This window comes from Scyliorhinus torazame, chromosome 9 (genome assembly GCF_047496885.1).
Source record: "Scyliorhinus torazame isolate Kashiwa2021f chromosome 9, sScyTor2.1, whole genome shotgun sequence".
Lineage (NCBI taxonomy): Eukaryota > Metazoa > Chordata > Chondrichthyes > Carcharhiniformes > Scyliorhinidae > Scyliorhinus > Scyliorhinus torazame.
In genome coordinates, this window is record NC_092715.1 from 27083505 (window position 1) to 27108913 (window position 25409).

Consider the following 25409-nt stretch of genomic DNA (forward strand, 5'->3'; position numbering starts at 1 on the left):
GAGTGGAGGGGTCACCAAGGAAAATGGAAGCTGGAGCACCGGGGAGGCCGCATTGTTTACGGCTGAAGAAATAACAAAGGTGATGGCTGCGGAATTCGAAAGGCAGTTTACAAAATGCATGGAGACAGTGAGGAAGGAGATGAGGGAGGTTTTGAGTATGCTGGTGGAGGAGGTGATTTCCCCGGTGAGGACGGAGGTGGTGAGCGCAGTGGCGGAGGTGCGAGAGCAAGGGGAGGCGCTGAAGGAAGTGGAGGAGACGTTATTGCAGCACGGTGATCAACTTACCTCGATGGGGAAGGAGATGCGGAAGGTGATGGACATTAACAAGGATCTGCGAGGAAAAATGAAAGACCTGGAAAACAGATCCAGGCGACAGAATTTGAGGATTGTGGGGCTGCCCGAAGGAGTTGAAGAACTGAGGCCGATTGAGTATTTTGCCGCGATGCTGGCAAAACTATTGGGGGAGGGGGAGGATCCCTCCCGATATGAACTGGATCGGGCTCATCGGTCGTGGAGGCCTGTACCAAAGGCGAGTGAGCCGCCAAGGGTAGTGACTCTGTGCTTCCGTAGGTACAGTGTGAAGGAGAAGGTCCTGAGCTGGGCCAAGCAGAAGCGGGTGGTGCAGTGGTCCGGAGCTGGAATATGTGTATACCAGGACTTTACGGTGGAGCTGGCAAGGAGGCGGGCTGCCTTCAACCGGGTGAAGAGGGCACTGTACATTAGCAAGGTGCAGTGCGGCATTGTATATCCAGTGAAGCCGAGGGTGACTTACAAGCTCAGGGACTTGTATTTTGGAACAGCGGAAGCAGCGGAGGAGTTTGCGAAGGCAGAAGGACTGTGGCAGAACTGAGAAATTGAGAAATGGCCATGTGCCGATGTGACCTCATGACTGACTGTATTTCCTTTTTTTTGTTTCACTGCGTGTGGGTGTATGGGCTAAAGGAGCCAATATTGTATATATTTGGACATGGGAAGTGATGGCACTTTCACTCGAAATGAGGGCTCTTTGGGGTGTAGGTGGATATGCAGGGTTTGTGTGCTAAAAGGGGATTTCTGGGCTTTCCTCGGGCCAGGCAAGGGGGAAAGGGACCCGGGCGGGGGCCTCTACGCTGGCCGGTTTAAGCCGGCCAGTGAACGGGAGTGAGGTGGGGGAGGGGCTGCGGCCATCGAAGCCTGGCAGAACAGTGTCCGAGTGGTCTAGCCGGGGTGGAAAGTTGGGGGGAAGAAACTGAGGTTGAGGGGAGGAGTTTGACAAGAGGCAGTGGACGGGAGGAGTTGGAGAACGGAGGGGGCGGGGGTGGGTACAACTCTTGGGTATGATGTACGGTACTCTTTCAGAGGTTGGATGGCGTGGAGTGTAGGGTTGGGGGGGGGGGGGTGAGTGGACTCTATAGGTCAATGGTGACCATGGGCGGTCCCGGACTCCTTTTTCTTTTTCTCTTTTGTTTTTTGTTTCCACCGTGGGAGGGTTTGTTTTATGGGATGCATATAGTGACAGGTGGGCCGTTGTTTGGGGGGGTGGGAGGTTGGGATCGTTGGTATTGTTAAGGGGATTGATTTTGTATTTGTTACCGTTTACTGTTTGTGGGTGGGATGTAAATCTTGAAGGAAAATGTGAAAATGGAGAATAAAAACATTTATATAAAAAAAAAACTTCTGCACTCCCTGGGTCCGTATCCCTCTATTCCCATCCAAGTCATGTATTTGTCAAGATGCCCCTTAAATGTCACTATCGTCCCTGCTTCCACCACCTCCTCCGGCAGCGAGTTCCAGGCACCCACTACCCTCTGTGTAATAAAAACTTGCCTCGTACATCTCCTCTAAACATTGCCCCTCGCACCTTAAACCTATGCCCCCTAGTAATTGACCCCTCTACCCTGGGGAAAAGCCACTGACTATCCACTCTGTCTATTCCCCTCATAATTTTGTAGACCTCTATCAGGTCGCCCCTCAACTTCCATCGTTCCAGTGAGAACAAACCGAGTTTATTCAACCGCTCCTCATAGCTAATGCCCTCTAATGCCCTCCATACCAGGCAACATCCTGATAAATTCTCCTTCTGCACCCTCTCTAAAGCCTCCACATCCTTCTGGTAGTGTGGCGACCAGAATTGAACACTATACTCCAAGTGTGGGCCTGACTCAGGTTCCATACAGCTGCAACATGACTTGCCAATTCTCATACTCAATGCCCCGGCCAATGAAGGCAAACATGCCGTATGCCTTCTTGACTACCTTCTCCACCTCTGTTGTCCCTTTCAGTGACCCTGTGGACCTGTACATCTAGATCTCTCTGACTTTCAATACTCTTGAGGGTTCTACCATTCACTGTATATTCCCTACCTGCAGTAGACCTTCCAAAATGCATTACCTCACATTTGTCCAGATTAAACTCCATCTGCCATCTCTCCGCCCAAGTCTCCAAACGATCTAAATCCTGCTATATCCTCTGACAGTCCCTCATTCGCTATCCGCAATTCCACCAACCTTTGTGTCGTCTGCAAACTTACTAATCAGGCCAGTTACATTTTCCTCCAAATCATTTATATATACTACGAACATCAAAGGTCCCAGCACTGATCCCTGCGGAACACCACTAGTCACAGCCCTCCAATTAGAAAAGCACCCTTCCATTGCTACTCTCTGCCTTCTATGACCTAGCCAGTTCTGTATCCACCTTGCCAGCTCACCCCTGATCCCGTGTGACTTCACCTTTTGTACTAGTCTACCCATGAGGGACCTTGTCAAAGGCCCTTACTGAAGTCCATATAGACAGCATCCACTGCCCTACCCTGCATCAATCATCTTTGTGACCTCCTCAAAAAACTCTATCAAGTTAGTGAGACACGACCTCCCCTTCACAAAACCATGCTGCCCTCTCACTAATATGTCCATTTGCTTCCAAATGGGAGTAGATCCTGTCTCGAAGAATTCTCTCCAGTAATAGGTGGAGCCCTCATGGGCAACAGCGTAATACAGATATGTACATGGTGAATTGTTACAGCAATACATTCACCACAGTGAGCCCACCTCTCCTCGTCAGCCCAGCTTGCTTTTGTTGTTGAGACAGAGGGTAGGGGGTTCAAATCCCACCTCTGGAGTTGAGAGCAATGATCTAGGCTGACACAATGCTGAGATTAGAAACAGAAAATGCTGGATAAACTCAGCAGGTCCGGCAGCGTCTGTGGAGAGAGATTCAGAGTTAACGTTTCAAGTCCACATGGCCCCACGACCGAACTTCTACAATGCTGGGGGGTGCACTGCGCCACAGGGAGTAATCACAGCTCAATTGGGGTATTTTAAACCGGGGCTCAACACTGTCGCTGATATTAAAGAAGGGGGGGGGGACTTCGAATCCTAGGCAGAAGCATGAATGAAAATCGCTTATTGTCACAAGTCGGCTTCAAATGAAGTTACTGTGAAAAGCCCCTAGTCACCATATTCCGGCCCCTGTTCGGGGAGGCTGTTACGGGAATTGAACCGTGCTGCTGGCCTGCCTTGGTCTGCTTTCAAAGTTAGCGATTTAGCCCTGTGCATTTATCACAGAATCACGGAACTGTTGTGGTGCAGAAGGAAGCCATTCGGCCCCCTGTATCTGCGTCGGCTCGCCAAACGATCACTTCACCAAGGCTCATTTAACACCCCACCCCCCCCGCCGCCGCCTTCTCCCCATAGCCCTGCACATTCTTCCTTTTCAGATAATAACCCAATCCCCTCTTAAATGCCCAGATCGAAACTGCTTCCGCCTCACTCTCAAGCAATGCATTCCCGATCCTAATCGCCTCTCTGTGATTAAAGTTCCTCCATAAGTCACCATTGCTTGATTTGCCAATTGCTTTAAATCTGTGCCCTCTGGCTTTCCATCCTTCGCCTCAATGGAAACAGTTTTCTCCCTTCCCTACTCTGACCAGACCCCCTCATGATTTTGAACGCCTTCATCAAATCTTCCCGCCCTCCCTTCTCCGAGGAAAACAGCCCCAGCGTTTCCAATCCATCTAGGTAACTGAATTTGCTCATCCCTGGAACCGTTCTCGTGAATCTTTCCTGCGCGCTCTCTAAAGCCGTCACGTCCTTCCTCATGAGCGGTGCCCAGGATTGGATGCAATATTCCAGCATCTTGTTTTCCACAAGTTTAACATAATCTCCTTGTTCTTGTACTCTGTGTCCCCTCTTCATTTATAACAGCTCTCTGGGGGCGATTCTCCGAGCCCCGCGCCAGAGAATCGGAGCAACCACTCCCCGACGCCGGCGCGCGATTCTCCGAGGTGCGTAGACTCGCCGCCATTTGCACCGGCGCGTTTGGTGCGGCGCCAGCCGCGGGCCGCTGGAATCGGCGGGGCCGCCGATTCTCCGGTCTGAATGGGCCGAGCGGCCGCTCCGACACGACAGAGTCCCGCCGGCGCCGTTCCACCCCCTGGTCGCTGCCGGCGGGAACTCTGCGGGAACGCTCGGAGGGCAGCCTGTGGGGGGGATAGGGGGGCTCCTTCACCGGGGGGGGGGGGGCTCCGAAGGGGTCTGGCCCGCGATCGGGGCCCACCGATCGGCGAGCCGGCCTCTTTCCCCCCCCCCCCCCCCCGGGCCTACGTTGCGCCGCAGCCAGCCCCTGAACACCGACCCCATGTTGGGTCGGGGCCGGCGTGCCCAGCTGCGCATGCGCAGGATTGAGCTGGACCAACTGCGTGGGTTGGTGTGGCGCCCATTTGTGGGGGCCAGAATAAGTCGTGCCCGGGGCCCTGTTCGCGCCGTCGTGAAACGCGAAGGCGTTCACGACGGCGCGAACACTTGGCCGCCATATCGGAGAATCGCCCCCATAATTTATACATCCACCTTTAATAGAGTTGGTGGTTCCAAGGCATTTCACAAGAGTGTAATCAAAACAAGGTTTGACACCGAGGATCTGATTGTCAAAGGGGCGCGGGGTCCGTTATCGCTGCGTGCCATCATCTCAGGGTCCCAACATCTTTTGGGGCAGTTTTGAGTTTTCAAAGGGCTGACAGGGGGAGAGAGCCAACAACCTGGTCGTCGCCAATTAATGGCCTCTTAAGCTCTTTTAGGAACTCACTAACAGGCCAAGGCATTTGACGTCCATGGTCACTTTAAGCTGTCTTTATCCTTTTGGTCCTTCCATGAGCTGCCTGCTCTCCTCAACAATATAGCGGCAGCCCCCCAATATGGCTGCCGCTTGCCTTTGTTGCTCCTACCAGTCTGGCAGCTCCTGCTCACTGGAGGCGCTGACCCGGTGCTTCTGATTGGACGCCCAAGTTTTCTTCCTGCCTGATGAGGGCATTCATCGCGGGAGTGAACCCGAAAGTCACCCAGGTGGCAGGTTCCGAACCGCACATGGAAACCGCACAAATTCGAGAGAAAAAGGTTTCGATGAATACCTTGAGAGAAAGCTGGAGGCTTTTATGGAGGGGACTTCAGGGCTCAGGACCTAAAGGCGGGCCCGCCCATGGACTGGAGCGAAGGACACTGGGGTTCCCACAAGGCCAGAACGTGAGCACTGTAAGGCTGGAGGAGGTTGCAGAGATGGGGAGTGGCAAAACCCTTGGAGCCATTCCTCCCTCAGTTAATGGGTGAATTGACCATTTGTCCCGTGGCCGTGGGAGGTTGTTTGTGTTCCGCTGTCACATTTTGCTACCTCGGCGCTGAAGAAGCAATCCATTATGTAGGCCAGCAGTGCAGAGGCAGAGCTCGGAGTCCATAACACTTCATTATTCGCTGACCCACATCTCTGCTCTTTTATTAAGCAAACAAAACGGGGCTGATTTTTAAATGCTTCACACGGTTACACCGCACTTTTCACTATTTATTTTGGCTTGAGGGATAAAGGTTCAATCCTTTGTACCCAGTGAAAGAAATTAGAGGAACAACGCATTGACGAGGTTGTTATAAAACAGTCTTTAAAAAAAGAGGGAATTCCAGCTCCGTCCAAGGGAAAGGATCGAATTGTTTGTTTTGCCCACCTATCAGCGTGTGCACAATAGGGAGATGCTGCTTCCATCAGCAGAGGGTCAGGAATCAGATTTAAGGTGATTGACAAATGAACCAAATGAGACAGGAGGTGATTTTTCTCGTGTGGGTCGCGAGCTCTGAGATGTGGAATGTGGCTGCCTGAAAGGACGTCGAAAACAGACTTGTCAGTAACATTCAAAAGCAAGTTGGACTCTGCAGTACCAAAGGAAAGAATTCATAGAATCATAGAATTTACAGTGCAGAAGGAGGCCATTTGGCCCAGCGAGTCTGCACCGGCCCTTGGAAAGAGCACCCTATTTAAGCCCACGCCTTCACCCTATCCCCAGTAACCCAGTCTAACCTTTATTGGACACTAAGGGGCAATTTAGCATGGCCAATCCACCTAACCTGTACATCTTTGGACTGTGGGAGGAAACCGGAGCACCCGCAGGAAACCCCACGCACACACTGGGAGAACGTGCAGACTCCGCACAGACAGTGACCCAAGCCGGGAATCGAACCTGGGACCCTGGAGCTGTGAAGCAACTGTGCTAGCCACTGTGCTACCGTACAGGGCTATGGTGAAAGATCAGGGGTGGAGAGATTTAGGTAGCGCCAGCCATGGGTCACCTGATGTCAGCCATGGTTCGCTGGGTAACTTGATTACCTCTGAATTCCACGGCAGTGGGCTCAAGTGCTGCTCCTGCCAGTGCAATAAGCAAGGCTGTACTGAGGGGGGCGCTGCACTTCAGAGGGGGTGGGCGAGACCCGCGTTGCCGAAGGGCGGGATTCACATTGCGACGTCTCACGAGACCGCATGAGATCTCGCGAGTCATGGCGAGCCCGTGTTGATCCCGGGAGCTAAAATCACACGCAGACATCGAAGCGACTCCCAGTGAGGCAGGTGTAGCAGGAAAGGAGGCGATTCACAGCTGGAATGAACAAAGGGAAAATCCAAGCCAGGCGTTCTGAAATTGGAAAGCACTTTTTGTTTTTAACATTCTCAGTAACTGATTTCATAAGTTAGCTTCTTCTGAGTATTGTGTTGTCTGGGCCCACCCAAGAAATCCTTTTGATGGACAGCGCACAAAAAGGCTTACTTATCACAGGGAAACATGTCATGTGGTGTCAGTGCGTCAGCTATAATGTTGCACCCATGCCCTCAAGTCTTTAGTCACCGCAGCAATGCAGGGAAATGTGCCAGTTAATTAGTTCCTTCAGGAGATCACACAAACAGCAATGCGTTAATGACCAGATAATCTCTATTCAGGTGTTGGTTGGGGAATAATTATTGGCCAGGTCTGCCCTGCCCTTCTTTGGAATGGTGCCTTGGGATCCTTTATATCCACCAGTGAGGGCGGACGAGGTTTCATTTGAAAGACTCGCCCAAAAGACGACGCTTCTGACGCGGCAGCGCTCCCTCAGTGCTGAACTCCGCGGAGCATTGGCCCTGATCCCGTGCCCTGGGGTGGGCCTTGAACCCCTGACGTGGAATGGAGAGTGCAACCCATGAAGCCATTACCTTTTGTCGCACCAGACCACTCCCCACACAATGAGCTGAATGGGATCCTTCTGTGCCGTAGCTTTCCGAACATTTCAATGGTTTGTGTACCACTGTTTCTTTTTTGCGTTTCTCCTGTGACTGAGGGTGGGGTTTTTCGTCCCGGACCGCCCCTCCAGGAACCGGCCCGCCCCAAACTCAGACAAAATGTCACACTTGGGTTGTCAGGGTCTCGGGCGCGAAACCCATTCATTCACCTGGAAAGTCCCTTAAGTGACCACTTAATGTGCACTAATGGCCTTATCGCAAATGGCCTCAATTTATTAGGCTGGCAGGGATGGGTGCGGGGAGGGTGTGAAAGTGACCACATAATAATAATAATCGCTTATTGTCACAAGTAGGCTTCAATGAAGTTACTGTGAAAAACCCCTAGTCGCCACATTCCAGCTCCTGTTCGGGGAGGCGGGCACTTTCCCCTCCAGGACATTTGATCTGCGGGACCCCCCACCCCCCCCCCGACGCCGCTGATTCTTTTTCCTTAAAGAATTCTCCAAAATTAGTCAATCTTCCTCAAAGGATCCCACCACCCAGCCTGCTGCAGTCATGTGAAACATGCTCCGTTGAATGAAATAAAACCTCAATCACTAGTTTTCTGACACTCATTTGGCTTCGATGAAAGCTTTAATGGTTTTGCGTGAAAGTACTTGCTGCTTTTCGTTTGGATGCACATGATAGTCACCAACTTTTTTTAAACTAATATTTCAAGTTACTGAAAAGATTTTTGCCTTGCACTCATCGGGACACACACAAGAATGCCAAATTTCAAAGCATCACAACAATTTATACTGCAAGAAAAAACAGTACTGATAGCTTGGCCAATCGACCCTGATTGGCCGAGGCGTTGCAATATGCTTCTATAGGCTCCCAAGCTTCTGTTAATTCAAGTAAGGTGCAAGGCTTGACCATATTCCGTTTGTTTGCAGAGATCAGGGACCGGATTCTTCGGTCGCCGACAGCGAAATCGTGTTCGCCGATCGGCCTGAGAATCCCCGATTGCGCTGAAATCAGGGGCAGCATACTCAAGAATACCTCGCAAGCCGGCGGGGCAGCCTCAGGACGTCACCTGAGGCCATCCCCCGATGCTCCGCCCACGATGGGCCGGGTCCATGCGCGGCCAACACCATGTTGCACGGCGCGGCCGCCGTGCGCAGCCACGGACCTGGCAATTCTCCAGCCGTATCCGCAGGTAAAGCCGGGGGCTTTATGCTGCGCGGCTGCTAGCCCCCCACCAGACGAAGGATCGGTACAGTTTTTGCGCCGTTTCTTCTGGCATAAAAGGCGAGCACGGTAGCATACTGGTTAGCACAATTGCTTCACAGCTCCAGGATCCCAGGTTCGATTCCCGGCTGGGTCACTGTCTGTGCGGAGTCTGCACGTTCACCCCGTGTCTGCGTGGGTTTCCTCCGGGTGCTCCGGTTTCCTCCCACAGTCCAGAGATGTGCGGGTTAGTTGGATTGGCCATGCTAAATTGCCTTTAGTGTCCTAAAAGGTTAAGTGGGGGCTGCTGGGCTACGGGGATAGGGTAGATACGTGGGCTTGAGTCGGGTGATCTTTGTAAGGGCTGGTGCAGACTTGATGGGCCGAATGGCCTCCTTCTGCACTGTAAATTCTATGATAAAACGCCACTGTTCCCATGCCGGTGTCAGCACTTAGTCTGCAAATCGGAGAATCCAGCCCCAGGCCCCTATGCATGAATGTAGTCACTTCTAACAAGTATAAGTTTTCAAGATAAAGATAGATAGTTTTTTTGAAGAATAAAGGGATTAAGGGTTATGGTGTTCGGGCCGGAAAGTGGAGCTGAGTCCACAAAAGATCAGCCATGATCTCATTGAATGGCGGGGCAGGCCCGAGGGGCCAGATGCCCCGCTCCTCGTTCTTATATTCTTATGTAAATGAGCCCCGTTCTGAGCTCGACTGATTATCTTAAATTGGTCATTCGTGTAGCTATCAGTGCACTCAGGATTGCTCAGCAAGTGCTGCCCAATCCCAGAATCCCATCGAACAGTAGAAACTTTTGTTTTAGCTTTTGTAAGCATTGGTTGAGTGCGGTCCGCACTCTGCCTTTCACGAACAACTGAAGGAACTTGATTTAATCAGCCAATCGGTGGGACATGCAGCCTATTTTCCTGGCATCACACCAGCACTGAAATTCAAGATTTAATGATCACACTGGGAGATACCTACTGTTTTATTGTTTGTTGTGTGTGATGCAATTTTTACCTTTTGTACCTGGTATTTAATGGCACGGTAATTCCATGGACCCCAAATCGTTTCCCTGTTACCTTTCTTCAAAAGGATGCTCATTATACATTCTTGGGGGATCACCAAAGACCATGGGGGGGAGGCAGTGAGTGAGAGGAGGGCTCGGCAGGAATCATACCCTGTGCTGCCAAATATTGGTTTCAACAGAGAGTAAAATCAGACAGGGGGTGGAACGGAACATTATTTTCGCAAAGAATAGGTTTGGTTAACAATTGCACCAGTGCAGTTGAGAAAAGACTACACAATCCTACATTAAAGCAGAAATGCCTATCGATTATCTGTACCAAATGCAGAATCACAGGATTTTTATAGCACAGGAGGAGGTCTTGCCTTAGCTCTATCTTCACAGAGGAAGACACAAATAACTTCCCAGAAATGCTAAAGAATCAAGAACTTAGTGAGAAGGAGGAATCAAAGGAAATTATTAATAAAATAATAATAATCGCTTATTGTCACAAGTAGGCTTCAATAAAGTTACTGTGAAATGCCCTTGTCGCCACATTCCGGCACCTGTTCGGAGAGGCTGGTACAGGAATTGAACCCGCGCTGCTGGCATTGTTCTGCATTGCAAGCCAGCTATTTAGCCCACTGTGCCAAACCAGCCCCATAGAAACGTAGTGCTGCAAAAATCACTGGGACTGAAGGCTGATGAATCCCCAGGGTCTGATAATCTACATTCCGGGGTATTAAAGGAGGTGGCCAGGGAAATAGTGGATGCATTGGTTGTCATTTTCCCCAAATTCTGTAGACTCTGCAACAGTCCCAGCAGATTGGAGGGTGGCAAATATAACCCAGCTATTTATAAAAAGGAGGGCGGGAGAAAACAGGGTGTTACAGACTGGTTAGCCTAGCATCAGTAATAGAGAAAATGCTGGAGTTTGTTATAAAAGATGCAATAACAGGAAACTTCAAAAATATGAAGAGGAGTAGACAAAGTCAACATGGACTTATAAAAGGGAAATCCTGGGCGGAATTCTCCCAACGGGAGTCTAAGTGCCGACGCTGGAGTAAAAACCTGAGTGTTTTACTTAGGCGTCGGCGCCCGTTCCCAGTCCCCTATTCTCCGCCCTCCATGGGGCTAGCAGGGGCGTCGCGTGCTTTACAGGGGCGGGGCCTCGGCATGGCGTCAGAGACCCGGCGCCGCGTAAAAGACACAGCGTCTTGGGTCCCGCGCATGCGCAGTTGGGCCGGTGCCAACTAGCGCATGCAGGGTGGCCGTCCTCCCCCAGGCCACCCCGCACAAAAATGGCCTATCGATACAGGTTTGCCCGCGGAAGAAAGGAGGCCCGCCGACAGAGAGGCCAGCCTGCCAATCGGTGGGTCCCGATCGCGGGCCAGGCCACTCCGGAGGGTCTCCCCGGGGTTGGAACCCCCCTCCCCTCCCACAGGCCACTCCCGGCCCTTGAAGCCCCAGGTCCCGCCGGCCCGAGAGCAGGTTAGAACGGCGCCAGCGGGACTGTCACTTTTTTCGCCGGCCGCTCGGCCCGTCCGGTCCGGAGAATCGCGGCTTGCCGTTTGCGCGATTCACGCGGCGCTGGTTTCAGGGGGGGTGGGAGAATTGTGTGCGGGGGTCGGGGCGGCGTGGCGCGATTCGCGCGACGCCCCAGCGATTCTCCCAGCCGGCGGGGGGGGGGGGTGAATACCGCCCCATGTTTGACAAACCTACTGGAGTTTTTTGAAGATGTAACTAGAATAGATAAGGGGGAACCAGTGGATGTGGTTTATTTGGATTTTCAGAATGCATTTGATAAAGTCCCACATAAGAGGTTAGTGTGCAAAATTTAAGAGCATGGAAATGCGGATAATACATTGGCATGGATTGAGAATGGGTTAGCAGATAGGAAATAGAGATTTGGAATAAATGGACAGACGCAGCATGGGTTCACTGTACTCGTTGGAATTTAGAAGGATGAGGGGGGATCTTATAGAAACATAAGATTATGAAGGGAATAGATTGGATAGATGCGGGCAGGTTGTTTCCACTGGCGGGTGAAAGCAGAACTGGGGGCATAGCCTCAAAATAAGGGGAAGTAGATTTAGGACTGAATTTAGGAGAAACTTCTTCACCCAAAGGGTTGTGAATCTATGGAATTCCTTGCCCAGTGAAGCAGTAGAGGCTCCTTCATTAAATGTTTTTAAGATAAAGATAAATAGTTTTTTGAAGAATAAAGGGATTAAGGGTTATGGTGTTCGGGCCGGAAAGTGGAGCTGAGTCCACAAAAGATCAGCCATGATCTCATTGAATGGTGGAGCAGGCTCGAGGGGCCAGATGGCCTACTCCTGCTCCTAGTTCTTATGTTCTTATATCTGGTGCACTCCATTCATTTCCCATGTTCTAATTTTACTGGATAAAATGATTATTACTTTTACATTCACCTTTCAACACTAAATATAGTGCTCAGAGCAATTTTATACTATTACTTCCTTTTAATACCATCTCTCAACAAATTACATTTCAACATAAATGGAAGCACTATGCGGAGAAACTGGAGAAGCTGTGGTTGTACTTGTTGACGGAGGAGAAGGCGAAGGGAAGATCTGAAAGAGATGTTCAGGATGATGAGGAGTTTTGATGCAGTGGATAGGGAGAAACTATCTCCACTGGCAGAAGAATCGTAATGGCTACTCCGAGGATGCTCCCCACATGGGGAGAGTCTAGAACCAAGGGGTCACCGTTTAAAATTAGGGGTCTCCCTTTTTTTTCTCCCAAAGCTCATTCGGGGAGACATTGGCATTGTGATAATATATGCTGAAATAGCAATGTCCAAGCTAATGTTCTGTCAGACATCGGTTTGAATCCCACCACAGTGGCACGGTAGCACATTGAGGGCAGCACAGTGGTTAGCACAGTTGCTTCACAGCTCCAGGGTCCCAGGTTCGATTCCCGGCTTGGGTCACTGTCTGCGCGGAGTCTGCACGTCCTCCCCGTGTCGGCGTGGGTTTCCTCCGGGTGCTCCGGTTTCCTCCCACAGTCCAAAGACGTGCAGGTTAGGTGGATTGGCCACGCTAAATTGCCCTTAGTGTCCCAAAACGGTTGGGTGGGGTTACTGGGTTACGGGGACAGGGTGGAGGTGTGGGCTTGAGTAGGGCACTCATTCCAAGGGCCGGTACAGACTTGATGGGCCGAATGACCTCCTTCTGCACTGTAAATTCTATGATTCTAGTAGCTGGTGTGATTTGAGTTCAACTAATTTGTTTTTTAAATCTGGAATTGGGAACTAGTTTCAGTAATGGTGACAATGAAACTTTTATTTATTGTCGTTTGATTTTAAAAATAAATCATCTGGTTCACTAATGTCCTTTAGGGAAGGAAATCTTCCATCCTTACCTGGTCTGGCCGACATGTGACTCCAGACCCACAGCAATGTGGCTGCCTCTCAATGGTCCTAAACCTCTCTGTCCAGAGCAATTTGGAATGGGCAAAAATTTGGAATGTGAGCCTTGCCATGCAAGAGTAAATCAACAAAACAAAAAGAAATCTGTGCAATTCTCTTTCTCAGTGAACAGTAGGGGCCGGGTCATTGAATACATTCAAATCTGAGCTCGGTAGGTTGCCAATTGGTGAGGAAGTCAAGGGATATGGTGGGGTGGGGTGGGCAGGAAAATGGAGTTCAGATTAGCCATGATCTTCTCGACTGGCGGGGCAGGCTCTAGGGGCCGAATGGAGCTATTCCCGCACATGATCCTTATGTTAAACCAGAGGGCACGGATAGAAGATTATTTTGGGTGGCATGGCAGCACAGTGGCTAGCACAGGTTGCTTCACAACTCCAGGGTCCCAGGTTCGATTCCCGGCTTTGGTCACTGCCTGCGCGGAGTCTGCACGTTCTCCCCGTGTCTGCGTGGGTTTCCTCCGGGTGCTCCGGTTTCCACCCACAAGTCCCGAAGGAAGTGCAGGTTAGGTGGATTGGCCAGGCTAAATTGCCCCTTAGTGTCCAAAAAAGGTGAGGTGGGGTTACTGGGTTACGGGGATAGGGTGGAGGTGTGGCCTTGAGTAGGGTGCTCTTTCCAAGGGTCAGTGAAGACTCAATGGGTGAAATGGCCTCCTTCAGCCCTGTAAATTCTATGATTCTATGAAAAGGTCCAGAGGGGAGATGATTAATGTTTTTTTTACACAGCAGACTGGGGGTCAAAGGACAGTGAAAGCAGCTTTAGTCACAGCTTTCAAAAGGGAAATCGGATCCTTGGAAAGGAAACAAAAAGTAATGCAGGGTTCTGTTAAAAGAGCGAGGGAGTATGGGACCAATCGTGGCGCTCTTTAAGCGCAGTGAAACAAACGGCCTCTTCCTGTGCAGTGTGCGATCCCGTCCTGCCATGTCACTCCAGCTTGGTTGCTACCTGCGAGCTAGTATGGTGCCCGTCGGCGCCGTGTCTCACAAGTGCCGTGTCTGAACAGGCAACCTGCAGTTTTGAAATCTTACACCCTCTTTGGCAAGAGGAGCGACATAGGTTGTCTGATGGATCCCAGCTGATGCTTGCCGACAGGAAGATCAGTCAGTCAATGATAGCTCGTAATTGCAGAGTGCCCTGTCACTGTGGTCGGAAAAGATGTACGAACAGGGAGGAGTATTGTAACCTAATGAGGATGCTGGCTGGCGAAGTCAGCACGGCAGCTAGTCATAATTTTACAGTTATCTTCTGAAATTGTTTTCTGGTAAATAGTCTGTTCTGTTTCGTACAATGCAGCAGCTCTCAAATTTCAGCCCAGCTGACTGGCAACTGAGCAAATAATTCTAATTGAGTCCCACCTTCTGGCAAGAAGTAACTGTCCAATGAATTGCTCTAAATTGTGCTGTATAAATATAGCTGGTTGTATTCTCCCCTCTTATTTTCATGCTCGCTGGAAGCTTAAAACGGCAAAAAAAAAGATAAACTCATCTGTGCCAGAATTGTACCTGAGCCCTGATCCTTGCATAGAATAGGAAGAGCAAAGCAGTCCCTCGGGCCTACTCTTCGCTCAGAGCTGACGTCTACCTCAACTCCCTGATTTTCTCCCTGCCCGAATTATTTCGTGATGATGGCCCAGCGGTAAAGTCACTCGACCAGCAATCATCATAGATTATCATAGAATTTACAGTGCAGAAGGAGGCCATTCGGCCCATCGAGTCTGCACCGGCTCTTGGAAAGAGCACCCTACCCAAGGTCAACACCTGCACCCAATCCCCATAACCCAGTAACCCCACCCAACACTAAGGGCAACTTTTGGACACTAAGGGCAATTTAGCACGGCCAATCCACCTAACCTGCACATCTTTGGACTGTGGGAGGAAACCGGAGCATCCGGAGGAAACCCACGCACACACGGGGAGGATGTGCAGACTCCGCACAGACAGTGACCCAAGCCGGAATCGAACCTGGGACCCTGGAGCTGTGAAGCAATTGTGCTATCCAGAATGCTACCGTGCTGCCCCTAATCCAGAGACCCAGGCCAATGCTCTGGTGGTGCATGTTCGAATCCCACCACAGCAGCTGGCAGAGTGCAAATTCAGTTCATAACGATCACAAAACTCTCTTCCTCTTGTTTACAAACCCATTATCCGGTTCACCAGTGTCCTTTAGGGAAGGAAATCTGCCAATCTTACCTGGTCCATCCTACATCTGACTCCAGATCCACGGCACAATGGTTGACTCTCAACTGCCCCTGAGCGGCTGAGCAAGCCAGGCAGCTCAAGGGGCAATTAGGGATGGGCAACCAATGCTGGCCCTGCCAGCGACGTCCACATCCCATGAAAGACTAAAACACCCCCATGTGATTACTTCTCATTTGTTTGTCCTCCATTTTCCATCCGCTGAAGTATTTCGCTGTAGTTTTACCCTCTCTGCCTCTTAACCATTCAGCATTGTTTTGTTTTCCATTGCACGCTAGCATCGGCAGCACGGTAGCACAAGTGGCTAGCACTGTGGCTTCACAGCGGCAGGGTCCCAGGTTCGATTCCCCTCTGGGTCACTGTCTGTGCGGAGTCTGCACGTTCTCCCCGTGTCTGCGTGGGTTTCCTCCGGGTGCTCCGGTTTCCTCCCACAGTCCAAAGACGTGCAGGTTAGGTGGGTTGGCCATGATAAATTGCCCTGAGTGACTAAAAAGGTTAGGAGGGGTTATTGGGTTATGGGGATAGGGTGGAAGTGAAGGCATAAGTGGGTCGCTGCAGACTCGATGGGCTGAATTGCCTCCTTCTGCACTGCATGTTCTATGTATCTGAGCTGTCAATGTTGAAATTGTGTGGCAATAGAGAACAGGGCCGGGATTCTCCCCTACCCGGCGGGGCGGGGGAATCCGGCGTAATGGAGTGGCGGGAACCACTCCGGCGTCGGGCCACCCCAAAGGTGCGGAATTCTCCGCACCTTTAGGGGCCAAGCCCTCACCTTGAGAGGCTAGGCCCGCGCCGGAGTGATTCCCGCCCCGCCGGCTGGCGGGAAAGGCCTCTGGCGCCACGCCAGCCGGCGCCAAAAGGACTTCGCCGGGCGACGCATGCGCGGAAGCGTCAGCGGCACTCACGGCATCCCCGCGCATGCGCAGTGGAGGGGGTCTCATCCGCCTCCGCCATAGTGAAGACCATGGCAAAGGCGGAAGAAAAAGAGTGCCCCCACGGCACAGGCCCGCCCGCCGATCGGTGGGCCCCGATCGCGGGCCAGGCCACCGTGGGGGCACCCCCAAGGGCCAGATCGCCCCGCGACCCCCCCCCCTCCCCTCGGAGCCCGCCCGCGCCGTCTGCCCCCGCCGGTAAGGTAGGTGGTTCAATCCACGCCGGCTGGCGAGGGTTGACAGCGGCGGGACTTCGGCCCATCGTGGGGCGGAGAATCGCTGGGGGGGAGCCCGCCGACCGGCGCGGCGCGTATTCCCGCCCCCGCCGATTCTCTGGTGGCGGAGAATTCGGGACACGGCGGGGGCGAGATTCACGGCAGCCCCCGGCGATTCTCCGACCGGGCGGAGGGTCGGAGAATCGCGCCCCATGCTTTAAGGCGGAAATTAATTGCCCTGGGAACTGGCCTAGAAAACCATAACAGCGGCTCACCACCTTCTCAGGGACAATTAATAGCTATCTCCAATTGGAGAAGTTTGATTGAAGGGAGGCGGCACAGTGGTTAGCGCTGCTACCTCACAGCGCCAGGGACCCGGGTTCAATCCCGGCCTCAGGTGATTGTCTGTGTGGAGTTTGTACTTTCTCCCTGTGTCTGCGTGGGTTTCCTCCGGGTGCTCTGGTTTCCTCCCACAGTCCAAACATGTGCAGGTTGCGTGGATTGGCCATGATAAATTGACCCTTAGTGTACAAATATGTACAGGTTATGTGGGGTTATTGGGACAAGATGGGGGAGTGGGCCTAGGTTGAGCGTTCTTTCGGAGGGTTGGTGCGGATCCGATGGACAGAATGGCCTCTCTCTGCGCTGTAGGGGTTCTATGGATCGATGGAAATATTAGGGCTTCATTGCAAGAGTATAAAAATGTGTTCATGTTGGGTCTGGAGGAGGAGCTGGAAAGTTCTGTATCTTTACTCTGCAGTCCTAGAAATAAACCTGTCTTCAGGTACAGGCTGGCTGCAGACTCATTCCTTCCTCAACATACGATTATTGGAGTTAACTTTCGCCATCCTCCTCTTTTTGCTGCACCCTCATTTTCTAATTTTCTTTCGAGTTTCCAATGTTTTTTTCTTTCCATGAATTGTCTCCATGGCTTCTTGTGATTAGAGTTACCTCGGCAATGTTTTTCTTTCTCACGTGTGGATAGCACATTGTTGACACAGCATAAATCACAAGCCACTGTAACTAGTTAGCTGTGGGTATGGTAACATAATGCATATGTTACTGGACTAATAAACCAGAGGACAGCGCTAATAATTTTGGATATGGGTTCAAGTTCTACCACGGCAATTTGTGAATTGAATTCAGTTAATTAAATAAATTTGGAGTAAAAATTGCTGGTGTCACTTTTGCGTGACAGATCACTATAAAACCCCACCTGGTTCGCCAATGTCCCCTTTAGGGAAGGAAATCTGCTGTCCTTACCTGGTCTGGCCTACATGTGACTCCAGACCCACAGCAATGTGGTTGACTCTTAATTGCCCTGGGAACTGGCTAGCAAACTATAACAGCGGCTCACCACCTTCTCCGGGGCAATTAGAGATGGGAAATTAATGCTGGCCTTCCCATTCTGTGAGTGGATATCGGAAAGGAAATTGGGAATCCAGATGGGGCTAATTGCAATTCTAAAAAACATGAGTACATGAGCTCGATACCCATTCTCACAGGTCCGATGAGTATTTTAAACTTTTAGTTGAGAAATACATTTAGTTCCCTCATTATTATATAATGTGAACAGTTGGGGTCCTAGCACAGATCCCTGCGGTACCCCACTAGTCACTGCCTGCCAATCAGAAAAAGACCCATTTATTCCAACATTCCTGTCTGCTAACTAGCTTTCTATTCATCTCAAGACACTACCATGCACTTTAACGTTACATAGTAATCTGCTATGTGAGACCTTGTCGAAAGTCTTCTGGAAGTCTAAATAAACCACATCCACCAGTTCTCCCTGGTCAACGCTATTAGTCACAGAGGGAGTGCTGGGAGCAGTGCATGATTGAAATTTTACAGGGGGGGGGGGGCGAATGTGCATGATGGGGGTGGGGTGGGGGGTGGTTCCCGGTGTCCGTGGGGGATAGGATTTGGGGGTGAGGGTTCCCGTGTCCGTGGGGAGGGAACCTCTTTCTTATTTTTATTATTAGATCGGGGTGCCCTTTGAGGTCCACGGTTTGTGGTCCAGGTGGGCTCATTCAGAGCTCGTCCCTCTGCCTCCATGTGGTGGGACCCGCCTGCAGGATCTTTGTGATCAAGTGTCAATAAATAGAGCAGGAAAATCCCGCATGGGAGCAGGCAGACTGCGATCCGCTTTTCCCGCCTGAGTTGACACTTCGAAACAAGTCCAGGAGACCACTCTGGCTCTGGTCACTCTATACAGTAACCACCTGTTGTATATAGTGAGCTCCATCTCACACAGAAACCCGCCCATCTCTCTTGTTTGAAGGAATTCAGCAAATCTGTGTTCACTGCTCGAGCCAGCATCCTGTTGCACAGATAGTCAAACTATTATAATAATAATCTTTATTAGTGTCACAAATAGGCTTACATTAACACTGTTACTGTGAAAATCCCCTAGTCGCCACACTCCGGCGCCTGTACGGGTACACAGAGGGAGAATTCAGAATGTCCAAATTCACCTGACAATCACGTCTTTCGGGACTTGTGGGAGGAAACCGGAGCATCCGGAGGAAACCCACGCAGACACAGGGAGAATGTGCAGACTCCGCACAGGCAATGACCCAACCCGGGAATCGATCCCGGGTCCCTGACGCTGTGAAGCGATAATGCTAACCTCTATGCTACTGTGACGCCCACAAAAAGTAGGTAAAATGTATGAAAACAAAGTACTTCGGATGCTGGAAATCTGAAATAAAACCTGAAAATGCTGGGAATACGCAGCAGAACTGGAGGCATCTGTGGGGAGAGGAACACGTTTTGAGTCTGTACGGCTCTTCTTCAGAGCTAAAGAGAGGGAGAAATGTGCTGGATTTTATACTGTTTAAGAGGGGGTGGAGCAGGTGGAGCAAAGAAGAAGGTCAGTGTTAGGAGGGAGCCAGGAGAGATTGAACAGAGATATGTGGGGCATGAGACAAAGGCAGTGTTAATGGCACAGTGAAGGACGATGGAAGGTGCTGATATTGGCATAAAGGTAAGATGTAGGGCGCGATTCCCCCCCCACACCGGGGGGGAGAATCGCCGGGGCACCGCGAGAAGCGCGCCATGCCGCCCCGATCCCTGCAGGCGATTCTCCCACCACCCCGAAACCAGCACCGCGCGATTCGCGTCGGGCCGCTCGGAGAATCTCCGCAAATGGCAAGTGGCGATTCTCCGTCCCGGATGGGCCGAGCGGCCGCTATGACACGACAGGTTCCCTGGTCGCTGCCGGCAGTAACTCTGCAGGAATGCTGGGGGGGGGGGGGGGGCGGCCTGTGGGGGGAGGGAGGGGGCCTCCTTAACTAGGGGAGGCCTCCGATGGGGTCTGGCCCGCGATCGGGGCACACAATCGGCGGGCCGGCCTCTTTTCTCCCCCCCCCCCACCCCGGGCCTACCACCTTCGCGCGCGGCCCCAGAACACCGGCGCCATGTTGGTGAGGGGTCGGCGTGCTTAAGAAGTTCCCCACACATGCGCAGGATGGCACGGCCCAACTGTGCATAAGCAGGATTGGGCTGCCCCCAACTGCGCATGCGTGGGTTGTCATGGCGCCCATCTGGTGCCGCGTAAGGACGCTGGAGCGGCGTGAACAGCTCCCACGCCGTGCTGGCCCCCTGTGTGGGCCAGAATAGGTCGTGACCGGGCCCTGTTCGCGCCACCGTGAAATGCGACGGCGTTCACGACGGCGCGGGCACTTGGTCCGCGCCGTGGAGAATCGCCCCCAGAATGTGTGTTAATAGGTTAATTAATGTTAGTTCTCAGTGAAAGCAAAGCTATCAGCACCTTCCATAGTTCACAGTCTCAGTGAAAACAACACTATGGAAGGTGCTGATAGTTTCACTGAGCACTGATCCTTGTTCTCCGATTAACACATTGTCTTACCGTGATGCCACTATCAATACCTTCCATAGCATTGGCTCCGAAGTGTTCCATCACACTTTACTTATTGATTTCATAGAATTTACAGTGCAGAAGTAGGCCATTCGGCCCATCAAGCCTGCACCGGCCCTTGGAAAGAGCACACTACTTCAGCCCACACCTCCGCCCTAGCCCCGTAACCCCACCCAACATTTCTAGACACTTGAGGGCAATTTAGCATGGCCAACACGCCTAACCTGCACGTCTTTGGACTGTGGGAGTAAATCGGAGCACCCGGAGGAAACCCACGCGCACACGGGGAGAACGTACAGACTCCCCACGACAGTGATCCAGCCGGGAATCGAACCCGAGTCCCTGGAGCTATGTTACCTGCCCACAAAGTGCTTAATTGGAAAATGCCCATGTATCCTAACAATATAATTAACGTCACATTGACACACTGCACCATTTTGACGAAGGGTTGAGTTGGAATCCTCGACAACATTTATCCCTCAATCAGCCTCACAGAAACAGATTATTATCTGCTTCTAGCTACATTTGCGTGTGTGTGGGATCTTGCTGTGTGTAAATTTTTCACACAACAAAAAGTAACCACACTTCAAAAGTACTTAGATGACAGTAAAGTGCTGTGCGATGTCCTGAGATTGTGAAAGGTGCTCAATAACTACAAGTTCTTTCATTGCTAATTTGTCAGACATTATGGAAGAAATCTTTTACCGCCGCAACAGTCATTTGTTGAATGAAACACTTGGATATTGATATGGATAACTCTGTGCAGCGGGATATTAATTAATAATGAGCTTAATCTTTGTCTCCTTCTGTTCCAGCGACCCATTGAGACTGCAGCAGCTACAGAGTCAGATTCTTCTGGAGCAGCAAGGAGAAAGCAGTTGTCCAAATCAGCAAACGTTTCACCTCCCGCAGTGCTCGCCACCCTCGAACCAGCTATCCCCCGCCCCAATGAGCGTGCTGAACCCCCACACTCCGCCAACCATGCAGCAAACGACAACTTTCAATTATGCTCGGCCCAAGCAGTTCATTGCCGCTCAAAGCCTGCCGTCTTCTGCCGGGTACCTGTCTCCTTCCTCTGGCTCTTCGGGTTCCAGCCTGTCCTCTCCCCTCTCTCCCCCCACCTCGCACAAACCCTTTAACCGAGTCGCTTCACCTCCCTTTGCGCAGCCTTACCCGGGCGACAGTGAGCAGTGGCGCCTCGCCTCCCCTTCAACCCTGAGCCCTCGCTCGTCTTCTCCTCCTCTTCCTCCTCCGCCACCGGTCTTCAGTCCCCCCATTATCTTCGCCCAAGATCCTTTCCCTCTGCCTCCTCCGCCCCCGCCTCTTCTGCCCTCCCCAGTCCAGCCGGTTTACTTCTCCCCCTCGGCTGTAAGAGCCTCTCCTCACTCCACCCAATCGCCTAGTGCTTTCCTCAGCTCCGTGTTGCCATCACAGTCCATTGTGTCACCAGTCAACGCTCTGGGCCTTCCAAAAGGAGCCATCCCAATGTAAGTAAGCCTTGAGGCACTCTATTGACAACCTACAGTGTCTTGTCTGAAGTCTTGACATTTCAGCAGGAATTGATTGCACCTTATTGAAATCATTTGAAAGCATCGTCAAACACATTGAAAATTCCTTTTCTAAAATATAACTTGGCCAACTTCCACCTTAAAAGGCAAAATGCAACCTTAACAACATAGAGCAGAAATACTGCTTCTATTGAGGTCAGAGCAGTTTCAGATATTACAACCTGGGTAATACTGATGGTGTATTTTGTTGTTCTTTTCAAATTATGATGGAATCAGGAAGCACAGAATGGAGCATTCAGCCCATCTATAAAAGACTAATCCAATCAGCCCCACGTCCATGTTGTGTCCCCATAGTCCTGCAAATATTTTTGCCCTTTAAATTGTTGTAGAGATAAATTCAAAACTCCACGGCTTAACTGAACATTAATAAATTAGAAATTGGGCTTTTAGAATTCATTTTGGTAATTTAAAGGATTTATTTTGATAGCGGGCTAGCCGTGGGATCTGTCAGAAATGGGGTCAGGACTTCTGCATCTGGGTCCCACCTGCCATCTTTTTAAAAGGCCACGGGAGCCAGCATGACTCCTTGTAAAGCTGGCCCGAAGTTTTCCAAGACGCAAAGCTATGTCTGGCCATCTACACTTAAAAAATCTAACCTGCTTGTGCCTTGCAGAACCCCTCAGAGTCTGAAGAGAAACAGCCGGACTCCTCGCTTGGCGACGGACGAAGAAATTCAGGGAACCAAGGATGCGGTCATTCAGGACCTGGAGAGGAAGCTCCGCTTTAAGGATGACCGTTTAAGCAATGGCCAGGTAAACCCTGGGCAGAGAACAAAATGCTTCTCCTGTTGAATTTTCCAAATGGCATTGTGTTGGTGTTAACCCAATAACTCCACCTTCAAATTTAAAGCCTTCAAGGGACTTGGGTGTCAAGTTGACGCTCTCAGTCGCGCACCTTCCATTGGGTCCAAATGTTGTGGATAAGCATATGATGGACACTGATTCTCCAGTGCAATGTTGAGTAGGTACAGTGTTGCCGAGAAGTGCCATAATTGTGATGGGATCCTATCTGCCTCCAAACATTGCACAACCTCGTCTAGAGGTTGAGTTCCACCTCTAGATTCAACTCTGCCAACACATTACTGGCTGGTCTCCCACATTCTATCCCACATAAACATGAGATCCTCCAAAGCACAGTAGTCCGTGTCTTAACTCGCAGCCAGTCCCATTCCCTATAAGCCCTGCGCGTTGATCTACTTTGAGTCCTGATCAAGCAACATCTTGATTTTAAAATGCTCATCTTTGATTTCAAATCCCTCCATTGCCTCACCCCTCCCTATCTCTGTAACCCCATCCAACGCTCCAGCCCTCTGAGGGCCGTGACACTGTGGAATTCCCTGCCCAGTGAAGCAGTTGAGACTACCCCGTTGAATGTCTTAAAGATAAAAGGTAGATGGATTGTTGAAGAATAAAGGAATTAAGGGTTATGGTGAACGGGCGGGAAAGTGGAGTCACAAAAAGATCAGCCATGATCTCATTGAGTGGCGGAGCAGGCTCGAGGGGCCAGGTGGCCTATTCCTGTTCCTAGTTCTTATGTTCTTATATTTGCGCTCCTCATTCTAGTCTCTGGTTCATTGGCCATTCTCACCACTCCCCCACTGGGGGCCCTCAGCTCTGAGACCTCTCCTTACACCTCTCCATCTCACACATCAAAAGCCAAATACTTTGGCGATCTGAAACAAATGCAGAAGATGCTGGAAAAACTCAGCACGTTTTGCAGCATCTGTGGACAGCGAAGCGGAGTTAACGTTATAACACCAGTGTAACTCTTCTTCGGTTCCATATTGGGCTGGATTCTCCGAAAATGAGACTATGTCCCCCAGGCTGACGTCAAAACGGTGGGGTTTTAGCCCTGAAATTCCTGGAAAAAAGTTAGACGAATTCATAGCCCTGCAGGGGTCTAGCAGGGAACTGGAGTGAATCCCGCAGCTTTTGTTGCAGAGACGGGACCTCGCACCTCTGGGTCAGAGGCCGCACAGGCGCACGGCGGCGACCTCCAGCGGCCACACCTTGCTCCATGGCTGACTCGGACCGCGGAGCCAGACCGACGAAAGAGACCCCCCCCCCCCCGATTGGCCACGCGCCCGACCCTCAGACCCCGCACATTTAATCCCTGGCCACCTATAAGGCCCCCCCCCCCCCCCCCCCCCCCACCCTGGTCTCCGATGTGCCCGCCCCTGACTCAATCCACAGCCGCCACCGAGCATCCCGACCGGCAATAGGTGGTTAGTTCCACGCCGTCGGGAACTCGGCCGGTCGGGAGCGAAGGTTTGCTGAGCGGGCCTCTGGCAATGGGCCCCCCGGCGGCGGGGCGTACTCCACGGGGATGCCGATTTTCGGTGCCCGGAGAATCGCCGGAGCGGCGCCGGTACCAATTTCTGCGTCAAACTGGATTCACCGCCCCAGAGGCTGGCCGCGATTACGCCATCGGGCTGCGGAGAATCCAACCCATTAACTCTGATCGCGCCTGCCCCGCCTGCAACCGAGTCACTCGAGGTTGACCCGCCGTTTTTAGAGGCCGTCTCAGTGCATAAGAGTTTACTAGGACCTCCCCCGCCCCCACCCCAAGCAATGCCCGGCAGTTCCAGGGGACGCACTTTCTTCCCATGACTGCGTGCTCCGGTTTCCTCCCACTCTCCGGAGATGCGCAGATTGGGTGGATTGGCCAGGCTAAATTGTCCCTTAGTGTCCAAAACGTTAGGTGGGGTTACTGGGTTGTGGGGAAAGGGTGGGGTTGTGGGCCTAGGCAGGGCGCTCTTTCAGAGGGTCGGGGCAGACTCGATCGGCACCCTCCCGGCAATGGGGCACTCCCCCACCTCACAGGCATTGGGGAGGCCACCCCCTCCTCATCACTGGCGCCACCCACGCCTGTCTTAGCAGGATCGGTCCCGCCCCGCCCCCTACAAGCCCATCTGTTTCCTCGGATCGGGGTGCACCCCCCACAACCCCCTCCACTCTTCCTCCCTACCAACCCATCCCCTCCCCTCACAGGCACCGAGTCCACCCTCCACCTTCCTCCACCCCCTCCCCCACCCTCCCTCACAGGCACCAGCCTGGTCACCTGCCCCAAAGCAGGCACTCCCCGCTCCCCCTTCACAGGCACCGGGTGGGCCACGAGTCTGCCCTCGGCTCTGCCCCTGGAAACACCACCCTCTGACTTCCAGGTTGGCACTGCCAGGGGAAGCCCACATCCTGCACCACTGAGGGCTATCCCTCACCGTGCACACCTGGCGTGTTCATCCCGACTGGTTTTCACTGGAGGGAGGGGTACTGTGTCAAGGGAGGTAAGTAAATATTAATTTATGCCAATGAATGGAAATCAGGCTCACTGGCGGGGGGGGGGGGGGGGGCGAGATCTCAAACTGAGATCTCACCGCCGCAAATCCTGTTTTTGGCCGCTCGCGAGATTTAGCAGCCATTATGGGATTTGCCCCCATGATCAACAGGGCTT

The 25409-nt window shown here is 51.8% G+C and overlaps 1 protein-coding gene across 7 annotated transcripts in view; it reads left to right on the forward strand.

The window, feature by feature from the left end:
• Positions 1-25409, forward strand: part of palld (palladin, cytoskeletal associated protein) — a 614708-nt gene that overhangs the window by 534121 nt on the left and 55178 nt on the right. For all 7 annotated transcript variants that reach the window (XM_072515728.1, XM_072515727.1, XM_072515731.1 and 4 more), the window contains 2 exons: positions 21207-21878; positions 22573-22711. In XM_072515728.1, coding sequence (XP_072371829.1) covers positions 21207-21878; positions 22573-22711 — 811 coding nt within the window. The remainder of the gene's footprint in view (positions 1-21206; positions 21879-22572; positions 22712-25409) is intronic.